This window comes from Perissodus microlepis, chromosome 17 (genome assembly GCF_051167445.1).
Source record: "Perissodus microlepis isolate ML-2025 ecotype Zambia chromosome 17, ASM5116744v1, whole genome shotgun sequence".
Lineage (NCBI taxonomy): Eukaryota > Metazoa > Chordata > Actinopteri > Cichliformes > Cichlidae > Perissodus > Perissodus microlepis.
This window is the reverse complement of record NC_140477.1, coordinates 9039385-9061811: the sequence shown is the minus strand read 5'-3', so window position 1 is coordinate 9061811 and position 22427 is coordinate 9039385. Positions and strand designations below refer to the sequence as shown.

Genomic DNA, 22427 nt, shown 5'->3' with positions numbered 1-22427 from the left:
CTTTATTTTTGAAAACTCATATCATGCATGTATATTTTCTGAGCAACTTGGGGGAAGCAAATAAGTTTATTTTACTCAAAAGCTTTTCTTTTGGCTGGTAATACTCTGAGTCAGAATATGTACTTTAAAGGGAACGCATTATTACAGAATGTTAATTCAGCTGTCAAAAAAGGCTCTCTTGAAGCCCCTGGGGAATTTATAATACTTCTTATCCTGAATGTATTAGGTTGCTTTATGGGGATTCAGTGTTTTGATCTTACACGCATTAAATGACAGGACCTTTCAGCCTTTGTTGCTTTGTTATAGCTTTCACATCTCTCCCAGCACTCACAGCTATTGTGAAAACAAACAAAATACATCAACACCACTGTAATAGTACATTTAGCAATTTAATATAGTTCTCAAGATAAAGTTCTTTGATAAACAAAGGGACAGGTTTTTTTTTTTTGGCTATATAAAAAGCTATTAGAAACAAGTGACTAGACTTTGAGACAAAAGTGGTTGTGTGCTTACATTTTCAGGTATCAAATACAGACACGTTTTGCTCAGAGTGAAGAGGATACTCACAAACTTCGGAATAAACGTCTCACTGACTGATTTACAAGACTCACTTCATCAAGTTTCAACCACATCACTACACACTGAGCCACTTATGAGCTATACTTCCAGAAATATGCAGAAAAAAGAGAGTCAGGTTTAGGAGCCAGTTTAAATCTAAGTGCCATCAGATAGCAGGAGATAAATGGGAACTTTCAGTCATTAAATGAGATACAAACCATGCTCCAACTTGCTTTTAAATTGATTTGAAAGGGAAAAACTGGATGGTGGAAAGCCGTAAAAAAGGGTCACACACTGACCTACAATACATAATAGTTATGTAATAATAAAAACTCTCAAACAGGCTGCAGGGTGTTGATTTGCAGGCAGGATCCCTAGGAACTCATAAACTGTTCATTACAGGCAAAGGGCCTGAACTGATTCAAATTTTCTAGTAATATTCATCTTCCTGTAGTGATGGCGCTTAAAGTAAACTGGCCCCCATGCTGAAAGAGACATCCAGAGATAGAGTGCTACTACCACAAGAGCACAAAAGACAGACAGAGAGAAAGAGAAGGTGTTTGGCAGTGCAGTCGTATGCAAAAAAGTCATCGCAATATACAGTATACCAATGACCATCACACCTGGGTCATCACACAGGTCACATAGGTTAATGTTAGTTTTCAGTATTTAAATAAATGGAACTTTTGATGTTTTACAGATACAAACATTATTTGGTCATCTCCCACCCTCTGGATGCCATCCCAACTTCTAAACTTCTACAGCATACACTTTCAATAATATAGCATATATTTAGGGTTTTATGTATTAAGTCATTCATAAATTTGACAGGAGTAATAAATGAGATTGATGTTCGAACCTTGTTTTGACCCAGGTCTGATTAGTAGGATTAAGAAAACGGATATACAGTACAATACACTTGAAATTACACACTGTGAAAAACATTTCATTGGTTCTCCTTAAAAGCTCAAGTAATGAAACTGCAAAATGTATTCGAGGTCATGACACTTCATTTGACTGGTTGCTAGGCCCCGCCCTCCTTACGGTTGTGACGTTACTGGTGGTTCCCATTACATTTGCAACAATACTGGCATTTACCATCAAAATGTTTACTGAGTTCTTGATTTCAGAGGTAGAGATAAACATGCTTCTCATATTTTCTTTAACCAGCTGCTACCAAGCTTTCACCTTCTACTGGCAATAAATACTAACTTTTTGTCAAAGCTGCTGGCGTCTCTGAGATTGTACAAGGTGGCAGAGAGCAAATGTCACTGTGTGTCTGAACTATAAAAACACATTACAAGCCATCCAGGACACTGTGGTTTGTGTCTTGTATAGGAGATTTAAAAGAAATTCTTGGTTAGGCTTAAGAGCCAAAGTAGTTAGTTATGTTAGTTTAGGTTTGGGATAGGGATATTTCTAGTGACTGACTTGCTACCTATTAGACTATTCAACTAATGTTTAAAAACATTTAAACTGAGCACATGAAGTTGAACGTGAGCCAAAAACAAAAAAATTTAATGTGTTTTAGAAATCATATATAAAAATGACGTTCCTCGTTAATCAAATCATGTTTTAAATGTTCCTAAGCTGTGCACCATGCACACTCAGATTACTTTGCTGAGGTTGGCTAATCTTAGCAGCGCTAGCAGCAGTAGACTTGGTTTCTTCCATATGGTTACATCTGGCTTCAGTTGCTTGATTATAGTTTCAGTTTATTCTGACAAGGTTTACATACAACTATCTCCCCGCACCTTTTTGCAGTGTTGCAGGACAGCGCAGGTTAGCATGGCTGTCATTTATTTACTTTCCCCTTTCCTCCTTTACAGCTTCCACTCAAAATGCATCATTTTATTAATATAACTGCCGTTGTTCATTAAAAAGATATTAATAATATGTTTAAGCAACCTGTCAATTAGCCACAAACATCCCTAATTTAGGAAAATTTCATGGTTTGGGTTAAAATATGTCTCTTTACAATCTTTCGTTGTATACTACTGTTAAACGGTAGCCAGTGTGACAAAATGTCACACCAAATGGATCACAAGTTGGAAACGGTAACAGGGCTCACCATTTACAACTGCTACTGTAATTAGCAGATTAAAACTGGTGCAGCTAGCTAGCTCAGCTAGCTTAACTAAGATGTTATTGTAAGTAGCACTAATTGGTTGAAAATGCTGTCTTCAGCTTCCTTCCTGATCATTTTAATGAAAAACTGCTGTCCTAACTATTAGCTGATCTTGCTCTTGCTAAAAGACTGAACCCAACAACACACACTGCAGGCAAATAAATCTTTTTTTTATTATCTTAAGTACATTTAAATAATGAGCATGACTATAAATAGTATAAAACATGGACGTAGCTTCCATATCAGAACAATTAAGCTAATACGTAAATGGCTGAAACCCTGTCTGAAGGCCATCAGAGGGATAAATCTGTGAATACAAAAAAGCAAATTTACGGTCCTACAAAAGTGTGGGGGAAAATAGCTGTGTGCCTTGACCTCTGTAACACTTTCCTGTTGAATTTATGGGCTCAGTCACTCATTCTGAGTGATACTGAGTGAAAAATTAACCCGATATTTTTCTTTATCTTGGTCATACTATGTTTAAAAATGGGGGGTTATCTGTGGTATGAAACTGCACAACCATTAGCTAATGAGCTGCCAATCACAAGTCATTAGCCCAGTGAGCCTCCTGTTTCAAACCTGCCCTTTTTGTCACATCTGGATTTTTGCAACCAAGGTAACGATGGCAGAAACATTCAGAAACCAACAGGTGATACTACAGTAGCTACACCCATCTTTTATCTGTTGCCAAAGCTCAAAATGTGTCTATTTACAGATGCAGAAGTATGACTGGACAATTACCAATCAGGGTAGGGGGTTTAGCCAGTGGTCAGTTAGTCCTGGTCCTGCCATAGGGTAATAGTAGCACTTTGTTTTACAGTTCAGAAATAGTAAATAAATAACCTGTAAATAAATAACAAAAGGCTTAGGCTGCTGCCCCCGCGACCCGGCCCCGGATAAAGCGAATGAAGATGAATGGATGGATAAATAACAAAAATAAGAGCTGCTTTGTATTTACTATGACCTTTGTAGTTGTTGGTGCAAATGTATACTTGCTTCAACAACAGTTCCCTAGTATTTACAATGTTTCACTTATTTTTTTTTTTTAAATAATATGGTGTTATATGGTTTTGAATTATTGACAGAAAATTATTGCCTTTTTTAATATCTTACATAATTAGTTATGTGTTATAAAACAACAATGATAAAATGTGTGCACTAGTTATTTATTGTATCTACCGAACTGTACAGTGTTAAGTAACTAATATTTTGATTCATCTGTAAACACCAGTAAATGCTACACTGTAAAAGAAAGTGCCACTATATTATTAGTTGTGTCACTCTGAATAAAGGTAGTAACTGAATGAAGCAGCTCGGTGATACTCTTTGTTGATTTTGTTCATCTTTTACATTATTCAAGAGTCCCAGGTAACTGTAATCCGTCTTCTTGACCTGAAACAAAGTATGCAGCTAAATTTCTTGTGATTCTAAGTCGAACCTATGGATCTGTTGTTTACAGCGCATTCATCATAAGAGCACCAAAGAAAGTGTACAGTATATATACAGCCCAAAGTGTAAGGCGTAACATCATACAACAGTGTAGTGCAGATACTTCTATCTCAGTCCACTTCGTGCCGAGTCTGTCCCTTTCAGTTACATTTCACGGTGTTACGTTCCATTAATTTCCGGTCTATTCGTATTCAATTGAGTCTGCATTGTTTCATTCAATCCCATTCCACTTCATGCAACGCTAATTTGATTTCAATTAGTCCACTCCCACACGTCCGTGTTTGTTGTACTCTGAGACCAGCCCAGCTTCGCTCGAGTCAAGCGGATATTTTTCAATATACAATGTAAGTGTGGCTGTGTACATTTGGATTCTCCAGTGCAACCTCCTCCCTGTGTTTTCCTTTCGCAAACTACCATTACTGCTGAGATGGCCTTTGCTAGTTTAATTATCATAAGCCTTGTTCCCATATGTGCACCGTTACACGAAGCATAAACTGACACCTGATGTAGGTTGTAAACTTAGCTGTACTTCTTATGGGCAGTGTGAGCCTACATGTTTAGGTGATACTGCTTAGATGTTGTGTCTGAGTTACTATACAAGGTGCACTTCATGAGTAATTAGCTAATTCTCTATAATTTCAACTATGACATATTTGGGAGGTGATTAGCATTGATTATTTTCTTGGACGTGTTTTTGTTTCGTGGTTGCCAAATCCACATTTGTTATCACAAACAACTGAAAGACCCTACTTATTGTGACGTATTTACAGTGTAAATACTCCAAATTAGATTATTTCTTTAACTTGTGAAGAACCAGGCCTCAACTGATTAGGAGGTCATTACAACTGCCCCAAAACATTTAGCTAAACAAGGCCTACAAAAGGGAAGTGAGTAAGTCTTAAAGGTTTCAGGCAGGACTGCTAAAAATAAGTACTGACCAAGTTTTAGAAGCACCCCATGGCAAGAATGGAAAGACAACTTTGCCTTTTCTTATATGTCCTGGAAAAACAGTTATACAAATATCGTAAAGTTGATGATCTTGAATAACAGGATGAACATATTTAGAGCACCCAACTTCCTTCATGCACCCATTTAGAGATGTAAGTGGACTAGGTAAGGCAAATCTCTCCTAGCCGAGTCTTGAGAAATACTAGCCACAGGCAGATATCAGGCTAGTGACATCACCTTCCCTGATGGTAATGTCAGTCTAGCAGTTGGACCCAGCAGGTGTGTAGTTACTCAGCTCCCTGCGGATGGTGCTGAACGGCGACAGCTCCAGCTCAGTAGTGCACTCGTGTTCATTGTCGTCACTCGCTGTGGCTGAGGAGGGGGCGTGGTTACAGCAGCAGCAGCAACAGCAGCAGTCCAGGAATGCCCTGCCTAGCGGACGACACAAGAGGAGCAGCAGTGCCGGCGTCACGGCGGCCCGACAAAAGAGCAGCAGCTGGGAGAGGAGATGGAGCACGGACATGGTATGCTCAGGAACTCCGGCCGCCATGTAGGCAGAAACTATGTTGCAGATGTTCTCAGGCACCACGCACGCGCCGTAGACGATCGCCAACGCGACGACTGTGCAGTTCATCTGGCTCTCTAACCGGATCTGCTTCTTGTTGCTGCGCACGCTGGCCTGTTCTGCATGCCGAATCTTGCGCGCCGTCACTAATGAGCACCCGATTGTAAAGAGAGTGGGGAGACAAAAGTAGCAGCCAAAGCACCACCACAGCCGAGCACCCTCGTACGTCAGGCCCAGCACATAGAGCATGTCAGGCAGTGAAGTGGATATCCTGATAATGCAGCGTTCCACAGGGGGCTCATCTGGGATTCCCGTGTCCTCTGCCACGAGCTGTCGAATGAGGAGCTCCGGGAGTGCCAAGAGGAGGGCGCCGATCCAGATGACGGCTAGCTTGGCAGTAGTAGATGTGCAGTTCTCTATCATCTCGTAGTACATCTGGACATTGGTGGCTGCACGGAAGCGGTCGATGCACAGAGCACACAGGGTGAAGGTGGTCACACCCAGGGAGGCCACCTGAGCAAACAGACAAAGAGAAGCCCTTTAAACATTATTCAGAAATTAACATGACACGTAACACTGCGTATATCCAGAGGCCTTAGCTGACTGAAATGCATTGCCTCAAGAGCGTTGCTCATATCTTGAAATTGTGCATCAGCACAGAATGCATGAGGGGGAAATTAGGATAAAAGAGCTTGTGCTAACACTGGCCTTACACAAGTGATTATCTAAAGTCATTTCAACAGGCGGATGGGCTTATCTGTTTTCAATTCTGATTCGCCTGTGACACTCTGCAAAGTTATAGTCACGGCTGCCAGGCTATCGAGCATAACAAAGAAAAGATACTAAATTATCTCAAATGGAGAAATTATATTTCAGAATCTTGAAGAAGGGCTGCTTCGTGTAGAGTAAACAAATGCGTTTCTCTGCATCGCACACAAACACATCAACTTTCACCAGCTGAAAAAATCAGCCGCCACCAATAGAAAGACAGCAGGACAAAGTGTAATGGTACCGGCTGTTAGGTACACCTGACAGTGGCACAATTACATGCAGTGGGGCAGCAGAGGCACAGTGGAAGGCTCTAAGCTGTGATTAACACTGTAGTATCCCTTGATGCGTGTGTGTGTGTGTGTGAACTGAAAGCAGACAGTTAGACACCACACCTACATATCAAGGGAGGATTTCGAAAAAAGCTGTTGTTGCTGGAGTCACTTGTTCAAAAGAATCTTTACACCTAGTGTTTAATAACAATCTAATTAGCAAACTTCCAAAAATATTATGCTTTCCTGTTCATTTCTCATTCAAAATCTGCACACAACAGCTAATTATTTGGCACTGCGTCTGCCTTTTAGATATGAGAATTGTCAAATTGTCAAATTTCGCCAACACCTGAAAGCATCTGTTGGATTAGCCATCGTTTTGGCACAGTGTGGACCCTGCAAAATGGTCCTCTGCAGCTGGAGCATGTGCAGCCTAAACATCCCCTGACCCTCTGTCCTTCCTCATACAACACTGCTTCCACTCCTGCCCCTTCATATCCAATTTAATTATAATAGCCAGCTTCCCAGATGGCCCCATTGAGCTGACTTTAATGTTCTAAACACATACTTCCTGGATAGATATAGATGTTCAAACAGGAACACGCACACACGCTGACCCTGATACACATGGAGGTCTAAGCAGGCTCATAAAGGGTCGTAACCATGAGGGAGGTGTATGCTCTCTGAACAGTAGCTGTGATGAATGTGACTGCATTTGGGAGCTGGAGGTTTTATTACTTGTTGTGCCAAAATATTGCAACTGCCACTGATTTGTTTCTGAGTGTATTTAGGATGTAGTGAAAGACATGTTCCTTTTAGAGCATCTTGTGTATGATTTCTTGTCAAACTCTGAACAGATTAATCCATTAGTTGGTTTGGTTTGTCAAATTTTGAGCGCACTTGGCAGATGTCATCTTACACTTAGTCCTGCAAGTTTTTATACAGCACAACTGTCTGCTTCTTGTAATGGAGATGAGCGTCAGTCTGGAGCTGTTATAGCAGTGAAATTTAAGCAGGATTTGACAGCCCCATGCTGTTCATCTACAGCATGAACAAAATGCAAAAAATAAAAAAGCACACCCTTCAAATGTTGCTGCAGTACAGGCACAGAGCGACTCTGCTCGCTTGATTCATGCGTCACTGTGGATGCCACTTACTGAAATTGCGTTCTGCTATTGCCCTACTGCACTCTTGTGTGTACATACTATGCAGGGATGCATGTTAGGCATAAAACACGATGTTTGATGTACAGGGTGGGCCATTTATATGGATACACCGTAATAAAATGGGAATGGTTGGTGATATCAAAGTCCTGTTTGTGGCACATTAGTATATGTGAGGGGGCAAACTCCTCAAGATGGATGGTGACCATGGTGGCCATTTAGAAGTCAGCCATCTTGGATACAACTTTTGTTTTTTCAATAGGAAGAGGGCCATGTGACACATCAAACTTATTGTTAATGTTACAAGAAAAACAATGGTGTGCTTGGTTTCAACGTAACTTTATTCTTTCATGAGTTATTTACAAGTTTCTGACCACTTATAACATGTGTTCAATGTGCTGCCCATTGTGTTGGATTGTCAATGCAACCCTCTTCTCCCACTCTTCACACACTGATAGCAACACCGCAGGAAAAATTCCAGCACAGGCATCCAGTATCTGTAGTTTCAGGTGCTGCACATCTCATATCTTCACACCATAGACAATTACCTTCAGATGACCCCAAAGATAAAAGTCTAAGGGGGTCAGATCGGGAGACCTTGGGGGCCATTCAACTGGCCCACGACGACCAATCCACTTTCCAGGAAACTGTTCATCTAGGAATGCTCGGACCTGGCACCCATAATGTGGTGGTGCACCATCTTGCTGGAAAAACTCAGGGAACGTGCCAGCTTCAGTGCATAAAGAGGGAAACACATCATCATGTAGCAATTTCAAATATCCAGTGGCCTTGAGGTTTCGTTGTACCCCATATACCACACCAAACCATCACTTTTGTTGTTCCAACAGTCTTGGAGGGATCCATCCAATGTGGGTTAGTGTCAGACCAATAGCGGTGGTTTTGTTTGTTAACTTCACCATTCACATAAAAGTTTGCCTCATCACTGAACAAAATCTTCTGCGTGAACTGAGGGTCCTGTTCCAATTTTTGTTTTGCCCATTCTGCAAATTCTGTGCGCCGATCTGGGTCATCCTCGTTGAGATGCTGCAGTAGCTGGAGTTTGTAAGGGTGCCATTTGTGAGTAGCTAATATCCGCCGAAGGGATGTTCGACTAATGCCACTCTCCAGTGACATGCGGCGAGTGCTACGCTGTGGGCCCTTGCTGAATGAAGCTAGGACAGCCACTGATGTTTCTTCATTAGTGACAGTTTTCTTGCGTCCACATTTTGGCAAATCCAACACTGAACCAGTTTCACAAAACTTAGCAAGCAGTTTGCTAACTGTAGCATGGGAGATGGGTGGTCTCGTAGGGTGTCTTGCATTGAAATCTGCAGCAATTACCCGGTTACTGCGTTCACCAGATATCAACACAATTTCGATTCGCTCCTCACGTGTTAACCTCTTCAACATGTCAATGGCTGTGAACAAAGAGAAACTTGTAAATAACTCATGAAAGAATAAAGTTACGTTGAAACCAAGCACGCCATTATTTTTCTTGTCACATTACCAATAAGTTTGATGTGTCACATGGCCCTCTACCCATTGAAAAAACAAAAGTTGTATCCAAGATGGCCGACTTCTAAATGGCCACCATGGTCACCGCCCATCTTGAGGAGTTTGGCCCCTCACATATACTAATGTGCCACAAACAGGACTTTGATATCACCAACCATTCCCATTTTATTACGGTGTATCCATATAAATGGCCCACCCTGTAGAACAAACAGGTGTTCTTGCACTCAAATAATAGCTTATTGCATTTAACATTTGAATATGTTGTATAGATTATTTTTCTTTTTTCTTTCTGTCATATACTGGTTACAGTGGTGGATGCCCATATTAAACATAGCCAGAGGCCAAAAGTTCAGACTTCAGACCCATCTAAATGCTCAGTTTCAGAAGTCTGTGAGATGGTATATTCCTAATTGGTCATCTCAGGCGCACACCTCTGGCTTTGAGCTCACCAACCTGCTGTTTAAACCAGTGTTTTTCTCCATTTTTTTCTACCTTTATTATTGTGAAACATCATATTAGTCTCTGTGTCTGACCCACTTCTGACAGACACAAATATCCATCCCATACACAAGAACAGGTAGTTGCAAATGCTGAATATTTCATAAATAGAACAACAGGCCTGAAATTGGTTTTAAAGGCAACCGAGCTTTGATCAGCATGTCAGGGCGGAGAGCAAGGGCAAGATGAACAAGCATAGCTTTGTACTGGAGGGGAGATGAGAGAGAGAGAGAGAGTCCAACAGTCAGGGCGGGTGGGGGTGGAGGGTTTGGGGGGGCGGGGGGGGGGGGGGGGGGGGGTGAAGCTGTCAGTGTGTTTGTGGAAGGGGGAAATGCAAATGAGAGAATGAGAAATAGAGGCAGAAGAGGAATGGAAAGTAAAGAGGGAGTCAGAGAATGAAAGGGAAAGAGAGAGAATGAGAGCTGAACAATAGCAGAGAAACACGTCAGTGAGTCTAACTCACTGAGTGACAGAAAGAAAGAAATAACCCACGACATCCTCAGAATGATTAACAATGTTAATGTGGCATTTATCCCAACCAGCAGCATTGACCTTGTCATGTTCAGTTTACCTGCAGGCAAGACAACAGGTCTGTTAGCTTCAGGGACAGAAATCCTGCAACAGTAATGCTCTGATCCAAAAACCCCCAAATAAATAATATATGTACACTCCTGTTGATTTTATACCTCCTGTCTCTTTCTAAAGGAATAGCTTGAGATTTTTAGAATCATAGTTATTTTCTTTCTTTTCTTTCCGATACCGAGTATCAGTCAAGCAGAGGAACTCAATAAAGATCTAAGAAGGACAAATCACAAGTTGAAAAAGTTTCTTAGATACATTTATAAATAATTGGAGATTCCAAGATTATAGTTCAAACAATTGTAGGCAAGTACAAGTTACAGATGTTTAACCACTTTGCACAAACTGTCAACCTCAAATGAGACAAAATTTAGGATAATCAGGAACAACCCAGGAACCATATATACATTCTATTCTTATTGTGTAAGTCATTAAAGATGCATGCTGAACCATCTTCACCCTGGAAAAGAGCAGTTCAAAGAAATTATTAAAAGCCCCAAATTAGCATTTTAATGCACACGATGGGAGTATGTAGACTTCTGGCCACAACTGTATTTAATAATAGGAACAAAAATTGACTTTATGATTCCCTTTAGTTCTGTGATTGGAACCGCTTCCTACCAAATAATACCAAATATCAAATAATATCAAAACCACCTGTTACCACCTGATGATAGACAATTTGCAAAAGAGGTCAATGCAGTTTTTCCACTTTATATCATGAATTGCTTCTCAACCTTGGACTTCAAGAGCTCAGAAAAAAAAAACAAAGCCATGAAAAGGCCTTTCATCTACAACACGTGTTTTTAAAATTCTGGCAGTCCATCTGCACAGCAGGTGAGAAAGACATTTTCCCCTGGTGCTGTTTTTTAATAACGGCCCATTAAGTTGCTGATTAAAGGTCTTGTGAGCTGGTGGTACAAAGGCTCAAGTTATTAATTGGCTCTTAACAAGGACTGGTGGAGCATTTGGGGCCATACTGTGACTACAGCCACTGTCAAAGGGTAATGGGTGTTATCAAGTGATGAATGGGCTAATGTCAAAACACAACAATGCGCAAACACAACCACACACATAGACAACCAGTCTGGTAGTAATGAGCCAGGGAGACAAAGGGTTATTCCAGCTGCATTGCTTTTCTCTTACAGGAGTGTGTGACCCAGTGCAGGCTCCAGAAGACCATAACTCTAACCAGAGAGACCCTGCCAATGACAGCAACCATCCATCAGGTGGGCTGCATGAGCAACAGAGACAGCGGATAGATCAGGGTTAGAAGGCAGGTCCTCTGCTCATGCCCATGTTTATGCTGAATTTTTGAAATTATCTTTCTATATGGTTGATGTATATGGAGGGTAATAGCAGACAGAGAGCAAAATCCAACCTTGTGGACCTGCTCATGCCAGCAAAACAAAAAAGGGCATAGCTTCTGCTGTTAAATATCTATTGCTTGTTTTGTGTTATCTTCCGTGAGTCCATCCATTTTCTTAAGTTATAGGTGACTGAAAGCTATCCCAGCTGACTTTGGCAGACAGACTGGTAACTTGCGTTGGGTGTACCCTATCACGGGGCACATAAAAAGAGACAGACAATCATTCAGGCACACTAATGTAATGCTAATGTAGAATCATCACTTCATCTAATATGCACGTCTTTGGACTATAGTGCCTTGACTGTTGTTGTGATCTGGCGATATACAAATAAAACTGAACTGAATTGAATTATAGGAAAAAACCTAACTAGCCCTAACTTGACAAAATCATTGTAAACACACAGGCAGAGGCCGGTGATGCTACTGTTACCAGGTAATGTGTTGCTAGCCTCTCAAACCAAAGGGGTAACACAGTTTGGAGGAGGAAATGCAATAAATAATACCAAAAACAAAATATTGGTGTTATGAGTTCTTTTGTCTTTGATAGGATTCAACACACTACATATTAGTAGATTATTTACAAAGCTGTTCTAATGACTGTCTAGTCTGTCAGGACCAGCGTGGTCGTGCTGTCACGCCACTCCCCAGCTGCCCGGTGGGGGTGACGACAATAAATCATCAGGATTCATCAGGAATGATAAATGTGTGCACTGAAAACTTTATGGTATGGGTTTCAATAGAGTACCTCCTGTAGATTTAACTTGCAGATGTTCCAGTACTTCTGTCCATATAGTGCAACTAAAGGCTGGACGTCTACTTATTCTTTATTAAGGGTAGAAGTTATTTCAACAGAAATTCAAACATCGTCCATGATATTCAGCACTGAGAATGCTGCAGGAGTCCACTATTCATGTTGAAATCCATCTTGGGTAAATGGAGTTCAGCAGCACATTGGGTGCTGCAGGCTGCCGTAGTCAGCTGAGGCAGTAAGGCTCTGCTGGAGCTCCCAAGCTGCTACTCAGTGGTGTTCTGCTATAGAGTTGATGTTAAAACAAGCTAACTGTTTGTGTTGAAAAAGACAAGTAACTAGTCACTTCTTCATTTAGAAAAAAAGAGGAAATATTAACAAAGATAATTATTTCTTACTGTGTTTAAGTCATCCTTTTAAAAGTAGCGAGCAATTAGCATGTTATGTTTTTTCTAATACACTACGCTTATGTAAAACAGAGTGGTGGAGAGGGAGCAGTTCATTTTGCAAATTATCACTGAAATATTGCAATGGCATTTCTGGTTGTTGCAGAGACATGTTTTGAATAATAGCACATTAGCGTGGAAAAATAAGGCATTAATTTGATGTAAAAGGCCCTGCATTAAGGAGGACAGCAGCCCATCCTCCAATGCCCTCTACTGCCATTTCCTACAGACTGTATGACTGGTACTGGTAATCTCAGTTTCAATAAAGTAATCTTTAAAAACAGAATAAAAAAAACATACTTCCAATGGTTTATTAAAAAAACAACAACAAAAAAACATGTGGTCCATTTATGTTTCCAAAGCTCTCCTCTGTGGATGACGTTGCTCAGTAGTTGTGGCTTACACGATTTTGCTCTTGTGATGAAAGAACACGTGTTCAAAAGCTTCAGAAACAAATATATAAAAAGTGTGTATGTGCAATACACTACATTGTGCATTACACATGCACAAAGAACGGGAATGAGTACTTAATGGGCTGCTTTGTATTTTTTTTAATTACATTAAGAGCAACAGTGCTCTATGTCATTGCTTTCTTTTTTTTCCTGTCTGTTTCTTCCAGACAATAAATTTCTCTTTCATTGAATTATATCCTGACGTGTGGCAGATTTACCCTGGATGCAAAAAAAGAAAAAAAAAAGAATGCTCTCATTCTACAGTGGCGGCTGGAAAAGTCCTGTTCCAGGTCATTGATTCCTGCCTGGAAGTGTTACACTGAAAGCAATACAAAACAGAACAGCTTTCATGTTCTATTCTATTCTATGAAGCCTGATTTTGTGCTGACCTATTCTATGTTGATGTAAAGCTGATATGCTGCTTGTTTTCACTCCACATAATTCATAATGATAATCACCCAATGAATATTTCATTTACATGAGTAATTACCAATTTAGGCAACTGCGTCTAACGGCAACCCCGATCTTTGCTTCATGCTGTTATTTGAACTTGTCTGAACATACAAAACACCAAATCTACTCATCCATGGACAAAGAGCTGGCTGAATGGACTCACCATCATGCATAATGAAGAGCTGCTAATCACATACTCTGAATAATTCAAATACGTATACTCCAATTAACAATTACTCGCATGCCTGACAGGCTGAGAATGCAAAGGGCGCGAGATCTAGTTTGTGTTTGTGTACTTAATTTGTGCTTGTCAGTGTCTACGCGTTGTAAGTGTACATCTGCATTTCAGTTAATATTAATGTAATATTCATTCTGTCTCTAAGTGTATGTGAGTGTGCATGTCCCAAGGCTTGTTTCTAATCACAGATAGCTGATGCGGAGAGGAGAGGGGGGAGAACAGCCGCAGGCAGTGATCAGTAGGGAGAAGGACATCCCACCCATATGGAGAAACACCACACCCTACTGACTTTGTGAATGTGTGTGTGTGTGTGTGTGTGTGTGTGTGTGTCTACAGGCTAGATGGTTACCTAGATTTTAAACCGACATGGACACATATAACTGTAAATAGTAAGAGATTCTCATTTCATGACCTCTGGTGGACCTCTAAAGATCGAAACATAACGGTATGGTAAATGAAGATAAATATTTTTGATTTCACTAGCAAGGCTATCATTTTGGATTCTTTCTTTAGAAAGAAAATCATAATTGCAACTGACTTTATATTCCTTCCTATATTCCACTACTGTACTTCATACAGCAGACATAAAGAGCAGACCAAATTCTAATTCAGTTACCTGAGGGTCTGCGCCTCAGTCTGTGCACGGTGAGTGTGTATATGTCAAGCTGATGTATGTCCTGCCATTATCGCCAATTTCGACACTGTGCATTGTGGCCCTCGGTGGGTCCGTGCAGCCCTGTTCACTCTCTCCTCATACTCAAGCTTTCTCTTGCACTCTCTTTTCCTCTAGCCTCTTTCCTGCTCGGCTTTGACGGTCTATTTCACTATGTCTGCCTGCTGAAGCCCCGACTACAGAAAATACCAACAAGGCCAAATACACAAGGCACAAACTAAACTAAGCCTAAACTGAAGGATGATATTGGCCTTATAGATTTTTATATACTCTGCTTAGAGTTAGAAAGAAGGAACTTTCAATGAATTAGATAAGCTAGAACATACTTAATGTATCCCAAAAGTTAGGAAATTCATGATAGTCAGAGAATCAGTTTTAGTCAAAATATGAATGACTGAAAACAGGTTGGATGAACGGCAGTAGAGACAGGCAATAAACAGACGGATCAAAGAGGATTCTTTTTTTATGAGCTAAAGTCCTGTTACTGTTGTCACACTCAAAGTTCTCACATAAAAACACTTAGAAATGTATATAGTAAATAAAAGCACAAGTTGTACATAACAAATATAATCAGTTCAGGTTCTAATGGCTCTAAGCAGATGCTATATGGCTACACTAGTATTGAGATTGCCAATATAACACTAATTACAATGCATCTTTAGGGAGATGTATATCCCATGATGATGATTGCCAATCATCTATCTGTGTACTAATGGGAGAAGTCATTAGGCTGTTGCATATGGGTTCAGTTGTACAATACTTGCATGACTGCTTAAATGTGTACAAATTTTGTGTAAGATTCAGTTAGCAGGACTTTGCATTTTGGTTGAATTTTGTCCAACAAACCATGTGCCTAATGCTAAAAAGTAACACAATATTATCAGAAAAAGATGGACATTCAATCAATGTTTCTGTGACATTGTAATATCTCAGATGCCTTTTTCTGTAATGATTTACAAGCATTTCTTTAATTGGGGTTAATAAGATGTATATAAATCACTCTTTTACAAAAGCATAGCTTTAAATCAACCTTGACAAATGACTTCTTTTTCCTTCTGGCTTATACAATGCTTACTGCTCTATTTATTTGTTATTTTACTCTAGTTTCAGGTCTTATTCTAATAAACTGCCAGGTGCAAAGACCCAATTATTGTCCATTAGTTTTGCCTTTTTTTGGGGCTCTGTCCCCTTACTGCCAAGAGGGGCAGTGTGCAGGCACTGTATCTGAAATGATGTGGGCTGGCAGACTGGCTCACATTTTTATTTTGTGCAGGATTTCCCGCCGTGTTTGCTCACATCTCACACCAAAATTGCTTTCTCTTTGAGGTTTAGAAATTCCACACTCGACTAAGCACTGAATAAAACAAGATTTACTTAAAGCAGCTCCACGGGAGGCTCCTCTCTTTGCACAGACACTCATGCATTATCTATAGAATCTCCTGATTTGAATACATACCTGAATCGGGTTCTGTGTCTGTCTGTGTTGTGTATTTATGCAGGCTAAGTGTGACTGAGAGTGTCCTTATTTCAAATGATAATATCCCCTGTGACTCAATTTGGGTTAAGTGAAGAAAGAAGTCACTCCATAGGGTGAGTGTGTGTGTTTCGCTGAATGTTCCACCGGGAAAGATTGAGCCCTGGGCTGCATTACTCACAGCCTGTTTGATACATGCATGCACAAATACACACACGGAACACAGACAGCGCCCTGTGCACATGTCCTGATACATAAGTATATTAAAACACATCTTGAAATGAAGCAATAAACACATGGAGACAGGTGTGTACAGCTACTTCACAACAACATATTCCGTATTAAAAATAACCATTTGGTCTGTGCGGTGGATGTGTGTTAGTCAGGTTATTAAATATTATCCCGTGGTCCCTGGGAAGTTCATATGCAATAATACAGGTAGGGGGCCTGTTTCTCTTTGATCCCCCAATAATTAAAACATATGCAGTCACAAGGTGTTTGCAACACGGTGCACAGTGGACTGATACTAAATATGAGGATGTTATTATACACTAAAGAGTAAGTATGCAATGCTAAATATAATCTCTACTTATTATTGATCATTTTTTTGCAGCTTCTGCAAAAAATGTAGGCCTAGTAAAGTGCAGAGCCTGACCGATACATCAGCCTATATTAGCCTTTTGCTGATATATACTGGTATCGGCATTTATTATTATAGATGAGATAAGATAAAGATAAAGAACTTTATTGTCATTGTAGTTATACAATGAAATTTGTTTGGTAGTTCACAGAGGCCAGCAGCAATAATACAAGAAGCAGCACAGTAACATAATAACCATAGTAAATGTAGTAAAAGTATAAAATAGAAAGTAAAAAGAAGGCACTTAGCACAGTAAATAAAACAATATAATAGTATTTACAATATGGTATTATGTTTTGAGTGTTGAAATTGCAAGTTTTTCCACCAAGGAGCACTCTGCAGACTCACAGGTTTTTTAAACTCCACTATCATATTATCTTATAAAGGACTTTAAAAAATCTGCTTATGTTTGTGTGTCTGAATATGAAAAAAATGAAATACCAGCTGATATATCAAAATATCGGATTTTTTAAATCACCAAATATCGGTATCAGCTTTAAAAATTTCATCAGTCAGACTCTAGGAAAGTGTGAGTGGACCTTTACCTTTATAACTTCACTGAACAAATAATAGCCAGTGAGCATATGTGACCATAAGCTGACAATTGAGTTAAAATGAAGAAAAAGCACCGACTGGTCTTGGATTTAGAAGCCCATTGTACACTCGAGCATTGCCCTAGAAATTGGCCTTCAGCTCTGTCTCAACACCCTTACAATTACAGTTGCATGGAAACTTCATGAAAGCAACGGAAACTCTTCAGAAAGCTAATATAAGATTCACCAATACCAATACCTGACAAGCACCACAAGACCATGAACATATCTTCCTGGGCTAAATCTGACCACTTTAAAAAAGCAACCCCTCTATCTATACATTTGGTTTAAATGTAAAAGGTGAAAATTTATCTTCTTAGGGCTTATTTTTTGTTTAAAAGTGAAAGTTTAGGAAGGAAAGAGGACTTTTTTAGTGGTGTCACTACAAAGGAGTCTAGGTTTAAATCTGCCAATTATGTGAGGAGTTTGTAGAGTTGTTGAAAAAGAGTGACCTTCACTTTTAAACCAAATTTAGACATAAAGGGACACCGTTTCAATGGCCTGAACAGATGGCCTTTCAACCAAACCTTAGTGTAGATTATACGTCAGGCATAGGTATCTTTAACATCTCAACAGGTTTTTGCTGTATGGCTGGTAAGATATTATTAGATAACAGCTCTTCCTGTTTGCAGGCTCTGTAGCATCTGGAGGGAGGAGTTGAAGTTAAATTCTGATCACTGACTCTGGCTTCTTGCCCAGTTACACAATCTGACATTTACTCTTATCTTTCTTTCTACCTTTGGCTGCAAACAATATAATTCTTACATAGTCATGACTCAGATGGGTTGCCCACAATTTCTCCGTCTTCAAATCAAGCATCTTTAGACACATATGTAACCTCCCCCCTTCATGTTCACTTGAGGCGGGTCATGCCAACAGCCATTCAAAACAAGCTTAAGCTGTGCCTGAGCTGGAATCCCCTGTTTTACACAAAAGACATTGCGCTTGTGGGTGAATCTGAGACTGGTGTAATTGCAGTAAAAACACAAAGGAAAGGTATCAGCATACTACTACTGCTTATGAATGCTGGTGTGTGGGAAGGGGAGGGTACAAAAAAGGCAAGGAAAGAGGCTGACTGAGTATATGTGCGTGTGCAATGCCTTCCTCAGGTGTATGTATGATGAAAGCAGTGGTGTATGAGCCAAAGTAAATGGCAGATAGCGAGTGGTTGTCAAACATGCTGGTGCGTATCTGTGCTTGTTTGTGTGTTTGATGCCTCCAGGGCTAAGTGAGATTCCTCTCCAGTTGCAGCAGGTGCACAAGTGCCAAACAGATTGCCTTGTTATTGGGTGAGGTGTCATCCTGTGACTGTGTGTACTTTCAGGTCTGTTAGTGCTTTGAAAGTGAAACCAAACTCTTAAATTAAATCTCTATATAGGCAGGCAACGAAGAGCATGACACCTAAATGACATTGACTGAGCCCCTTCATCATCTGATATCACTGAAGGGATCAATTCAAAACATTTCACCTACGCATGTGAGAAATTTAAAGCAGGAAAAAGACACAAATGAAAGCTGGGCAGACTTACCTCCACATAGGGCACCACTTTGCAGGCAAATTCTCCCAGCAGCCAGGACTTCGTCAGTTCGTGGAACACCACCATGGGCAGGCAGAAGAAGATGAGCACAAAATCCCACACAGCTAAATTTGCCAGCAGAGAGTTGGAGATACTCTTCATGTAGTAGTTCTGGCACACGATGCACAGGATGGCAATGTTTCCCGCTATGCCCACCAGGAAAATGACCCCGGAGACGCACGTGATCGCGTAAGCGCCGTAAGTCTCACTCGTCACTGGGTAAAAGGGGTTCTTGATCTCGTTCTCGAAATCCTGCGAGCTGGGAGGGGTGATCGGCGTGGCGTCCCAGGGGTTCTCCTCTCGGAAAGTGAAAAACTCACTCCTCCTGGTGAAGAGGTCAAAGGGCAGTTCGGTGGAGGTGAGGGCCACCGGTTTGGGCATGGGTTCCCACGGTGACGCGTGAGGTTGAGCCAAAACTACAGAGCTTTTGTTCAACCGGTTTCTCCCCCTCTTCCACGCTTTCTTCTGTTCATCTTTTGTGCCTCTCTTGTGCCTCTCGCCCTCCTCGGGTCCCCCTCCTCCGTCTCCCCAACCCATTGAAGATGGCTTAGCCGCATTGTAGTGTCCACCTGCTGGCGTCCCCGTACTACTAAACCCGCCATTCAACTTTATCCTCCTATTATGGTGGCGCGTCGAGTCCCAATGTGAGACGGCGTTGGGATCCTCCACGGGTGTCAGAGTCCTATTGTAGTCGCGTTTGCTGTGTCCATTTCGCCGAATTTCTTCTGCAATTACCCTCTTCCAGGGGTGAGTGGAGTTAAGGTTCCCTCTGATAATTGCCCGCTGTGCCTGCAGCTCTGCCGAAGACGCACCTGTGGCGTACTCGGGCAAGAGAGCACGGTCCCGGGCTTTGTTTTGATGACTCTCCCGGAGAGACCCCTGGAAAGTCTTGCCAGAGTACGCACTGCTGTTGCTCTCATCTTTAATCCGAACTCCTCCATTATTTCTCAAAGATAGCAATACATGTATATGGGCCAGTAACACGAATAACGTCCTAGGCGGCAGAATCTGCATGATCCAGGAAATTACTGAGCGCAGTTTAAATCTTCACGAGTGCATGATCATCACACCTCTATGGAGCTCGGGGGATAATCTTCTTTTTAGTCAACACCCATGTTGGAAACCGTACAATAAATAGCACAGGGTTACATTCGCTCTGCAAACTTGCAAGTATCCCAGTGTCTTCTTCTGCACTATTTGCACTGCAGCTGCAATAATCTCCAAAACGCCCCCTCCTCCTCGTTTTCAAAGTCTTGGCATTAGCAGGACAGCGAGTCAGTGTCCGGATCCAGAGAGAGGGAATTGTTGCATATGCACGCACAAATCAGCACAGCATCCAGTTTCCAGCTGTGCGAAAACCCAGCTCCTCTGCGAGTATGTGTATGATGTTAATTCATTGGGTTGGGTCGGCAGCAGCAGCGTCAATGCGGTGCAGTCCGGGTAAAGCCCACCAGGCTGTGATGCACGGGAGTAGAGAAGAGAGAGAGAAGGAAAGAGGAGGGGTAGAAATCGGTCTCTTCTCTCTCTGTATCTCTTCCTTTCCTCCTTTGCGTCCAGTATCTTTCCTTCTTCGCTTTCTCCTTGGGTAGGACCGTGCGCTGGAAGAAAAATGCACTCCCCTGGCGGCTAACCCCGATCTGTCATTCTCCATCCATCATGGAGCATCTAGCAGCCCCGGAGCAGGCTACGGTTACAGCAACCCCCCGGCAGAGAAGCCTGCCACGCCCGACAAGACGTGCTAATAAATATATTTCCCAGTTTTTAATTTTTACGCATAGGCGGCGCTGTGATATCAACGCGCATTTAAGTAGATGCCTTCCAGTCTAATTTGTTTAGACTCAAATAGGAAGCAAATTGCCGCTGGGTAAAATATCTATACTTATTTCAAGAAGAAAAGCAACTTTTAGAGAAAAATCTCTTTCATCTAAGATATCTTGATTTGATCCGCCCAGCTCAATTTATCTGAAGCGCCTCCCCGAGGCATCTTTTAGTTATGTTAAAAAAGAAACACTTTCAGACTCGGCCTACTACTTCATGAAGATTAATGATTCATGCTTTAAATAATTTCACTTGTAAAAGTTGCTACCCACTAAAAGCAGCTCTCACAGTCAGTATCGTCACCTCTCCACCTTGGCCCGTTGGGTCATTCGGATTCAACCTTCACAATTTTAGCGCACCGGGCTGCAAACTTCACTTTCATCTAAAGCCTGAACGGATCACTGTGGGCAATATATACAGTAAAGATTGATTGCGACTTGTTTTACGACTGTACCACAAATCATTCAATATACCTTTAAAATGATATTTGACTCTGACCCTAAGCTTTACTCAGAAGCTTTAAGAAGCACTCCAAACACTCGGATATTGTAAGAAGTGGCTTAACCGAGAGGAAACGTTTCCCTCGTGGATTGCAGTGTTAATTAATGGAACATTTCTTGAGACCACTTGCTGTGCACTCTAATTCCACTTCGACTTGACTGTTCTTATATGTCTGTCTTCTCTTGCAATTTCTTCATTTTGAGTTAACTACTTAAACTGCTATTGTGACCATAACAGGTATAAAGAGCAGTGACTCCAAAATCAGTGTAATTATGAGCTGCAGTATGCTTCTGCAGCATCATTTTTTGGGAGAAAATACATATAAAATGTAGGGAAAACCCCTTAGTATACTTGTGCTATACCAATACCTCATGATTTCAAAGGATCATCATTAGTTTGCAAATTCTGAACACATTTTAATGACAACTAAATCGCTTTTGAATTTCTGCAATAATTAGTCGATACAGCAAAGCACACCTTTCATCTTTTCATGTATTTTGAAATTGATTTGGTGGAGCGTTGGAATGTGAATGTGTCTGTCTCTAAATCACTTTGGGGCAGTGCTGTTGTTTCAATGGTTATAAATAAATGTAAATATCTTAATGGCTATTAACAGGCTATAAATAAAATACATAAATGTTTGCGGTATATTTTTTCATTTCCAAAAAGTCGTTTATTTAACACAGTTAAGTAAGCTACATACTGATCTTTGAGGATTGAAATAAAGTATTAAACCTATCAAACTAGTATCGATGTGATACCGATACCAACTCTGGTATCGATACTAACGATATTTTAATCACCCATCTCTAATAATTAGCAAGTTGTTGCAAGTAATGGAAACCCAGTTTAAATCATTAAAAATAGGCTAACGGATAAACCTTTCAAATGATAACGAGAAAATACCTGTTTTTATAGTAATCTGAAATGTTTGTGGTCATATAACAGTGTTGTTGAGTGAAACCAAACCAAAAAAGGCAAAAGTAGGAATCTTTCTGATGG

The 22427-nt window shown here is 40.8% G+C and overlaps 1 protein-coding gene across 1 annotated transcript; it reads right to left on the bottom strand.

Moving 5' to 3' along the window:
• Positions 1–370: 370 nt before the first annotated feature.
• Positions 371–20872, bottom strand: gpr37b (G protein-coupled receptor 37b). The gene is made up of 2 exons (XM_084910088.1): positions 19059–20872; positions 371–6161 (listed from the first exon to the last, which is right to left on the bottom strand). Exons 1-2 carry the CDS (start codon positions 20118–20120, stop codon positions 5343–5345), a joined length of 1881 nt encoding a protein of 626 aa, XP_084766214.1. The 5' UTR covers positions 20121–20872; the 3' UTR covers positions 371–5342.
• Positions 20873–22427: the final 1555 nt, after the last annotated feature.

What these genes read in the sequence shown, in the direction of transcription:
- gpr37b (XM_084910088.1), bottom strand. Translation starts at nt 20,120, where the DNA reads ATGCAGATTCTGCCGCCTAGGACGTTATTCGTGTTACTGGCCCATATA. An exon ending in AAGTGGTGCCCTATGTGGAG is followed by an intron (nt 6,162 to 19,058) that starts GTAAGTCTGCCC and finishes CTGTTTGCTCAG; the next exon opens with GTGGCCTCCCTGGGTGTGAC.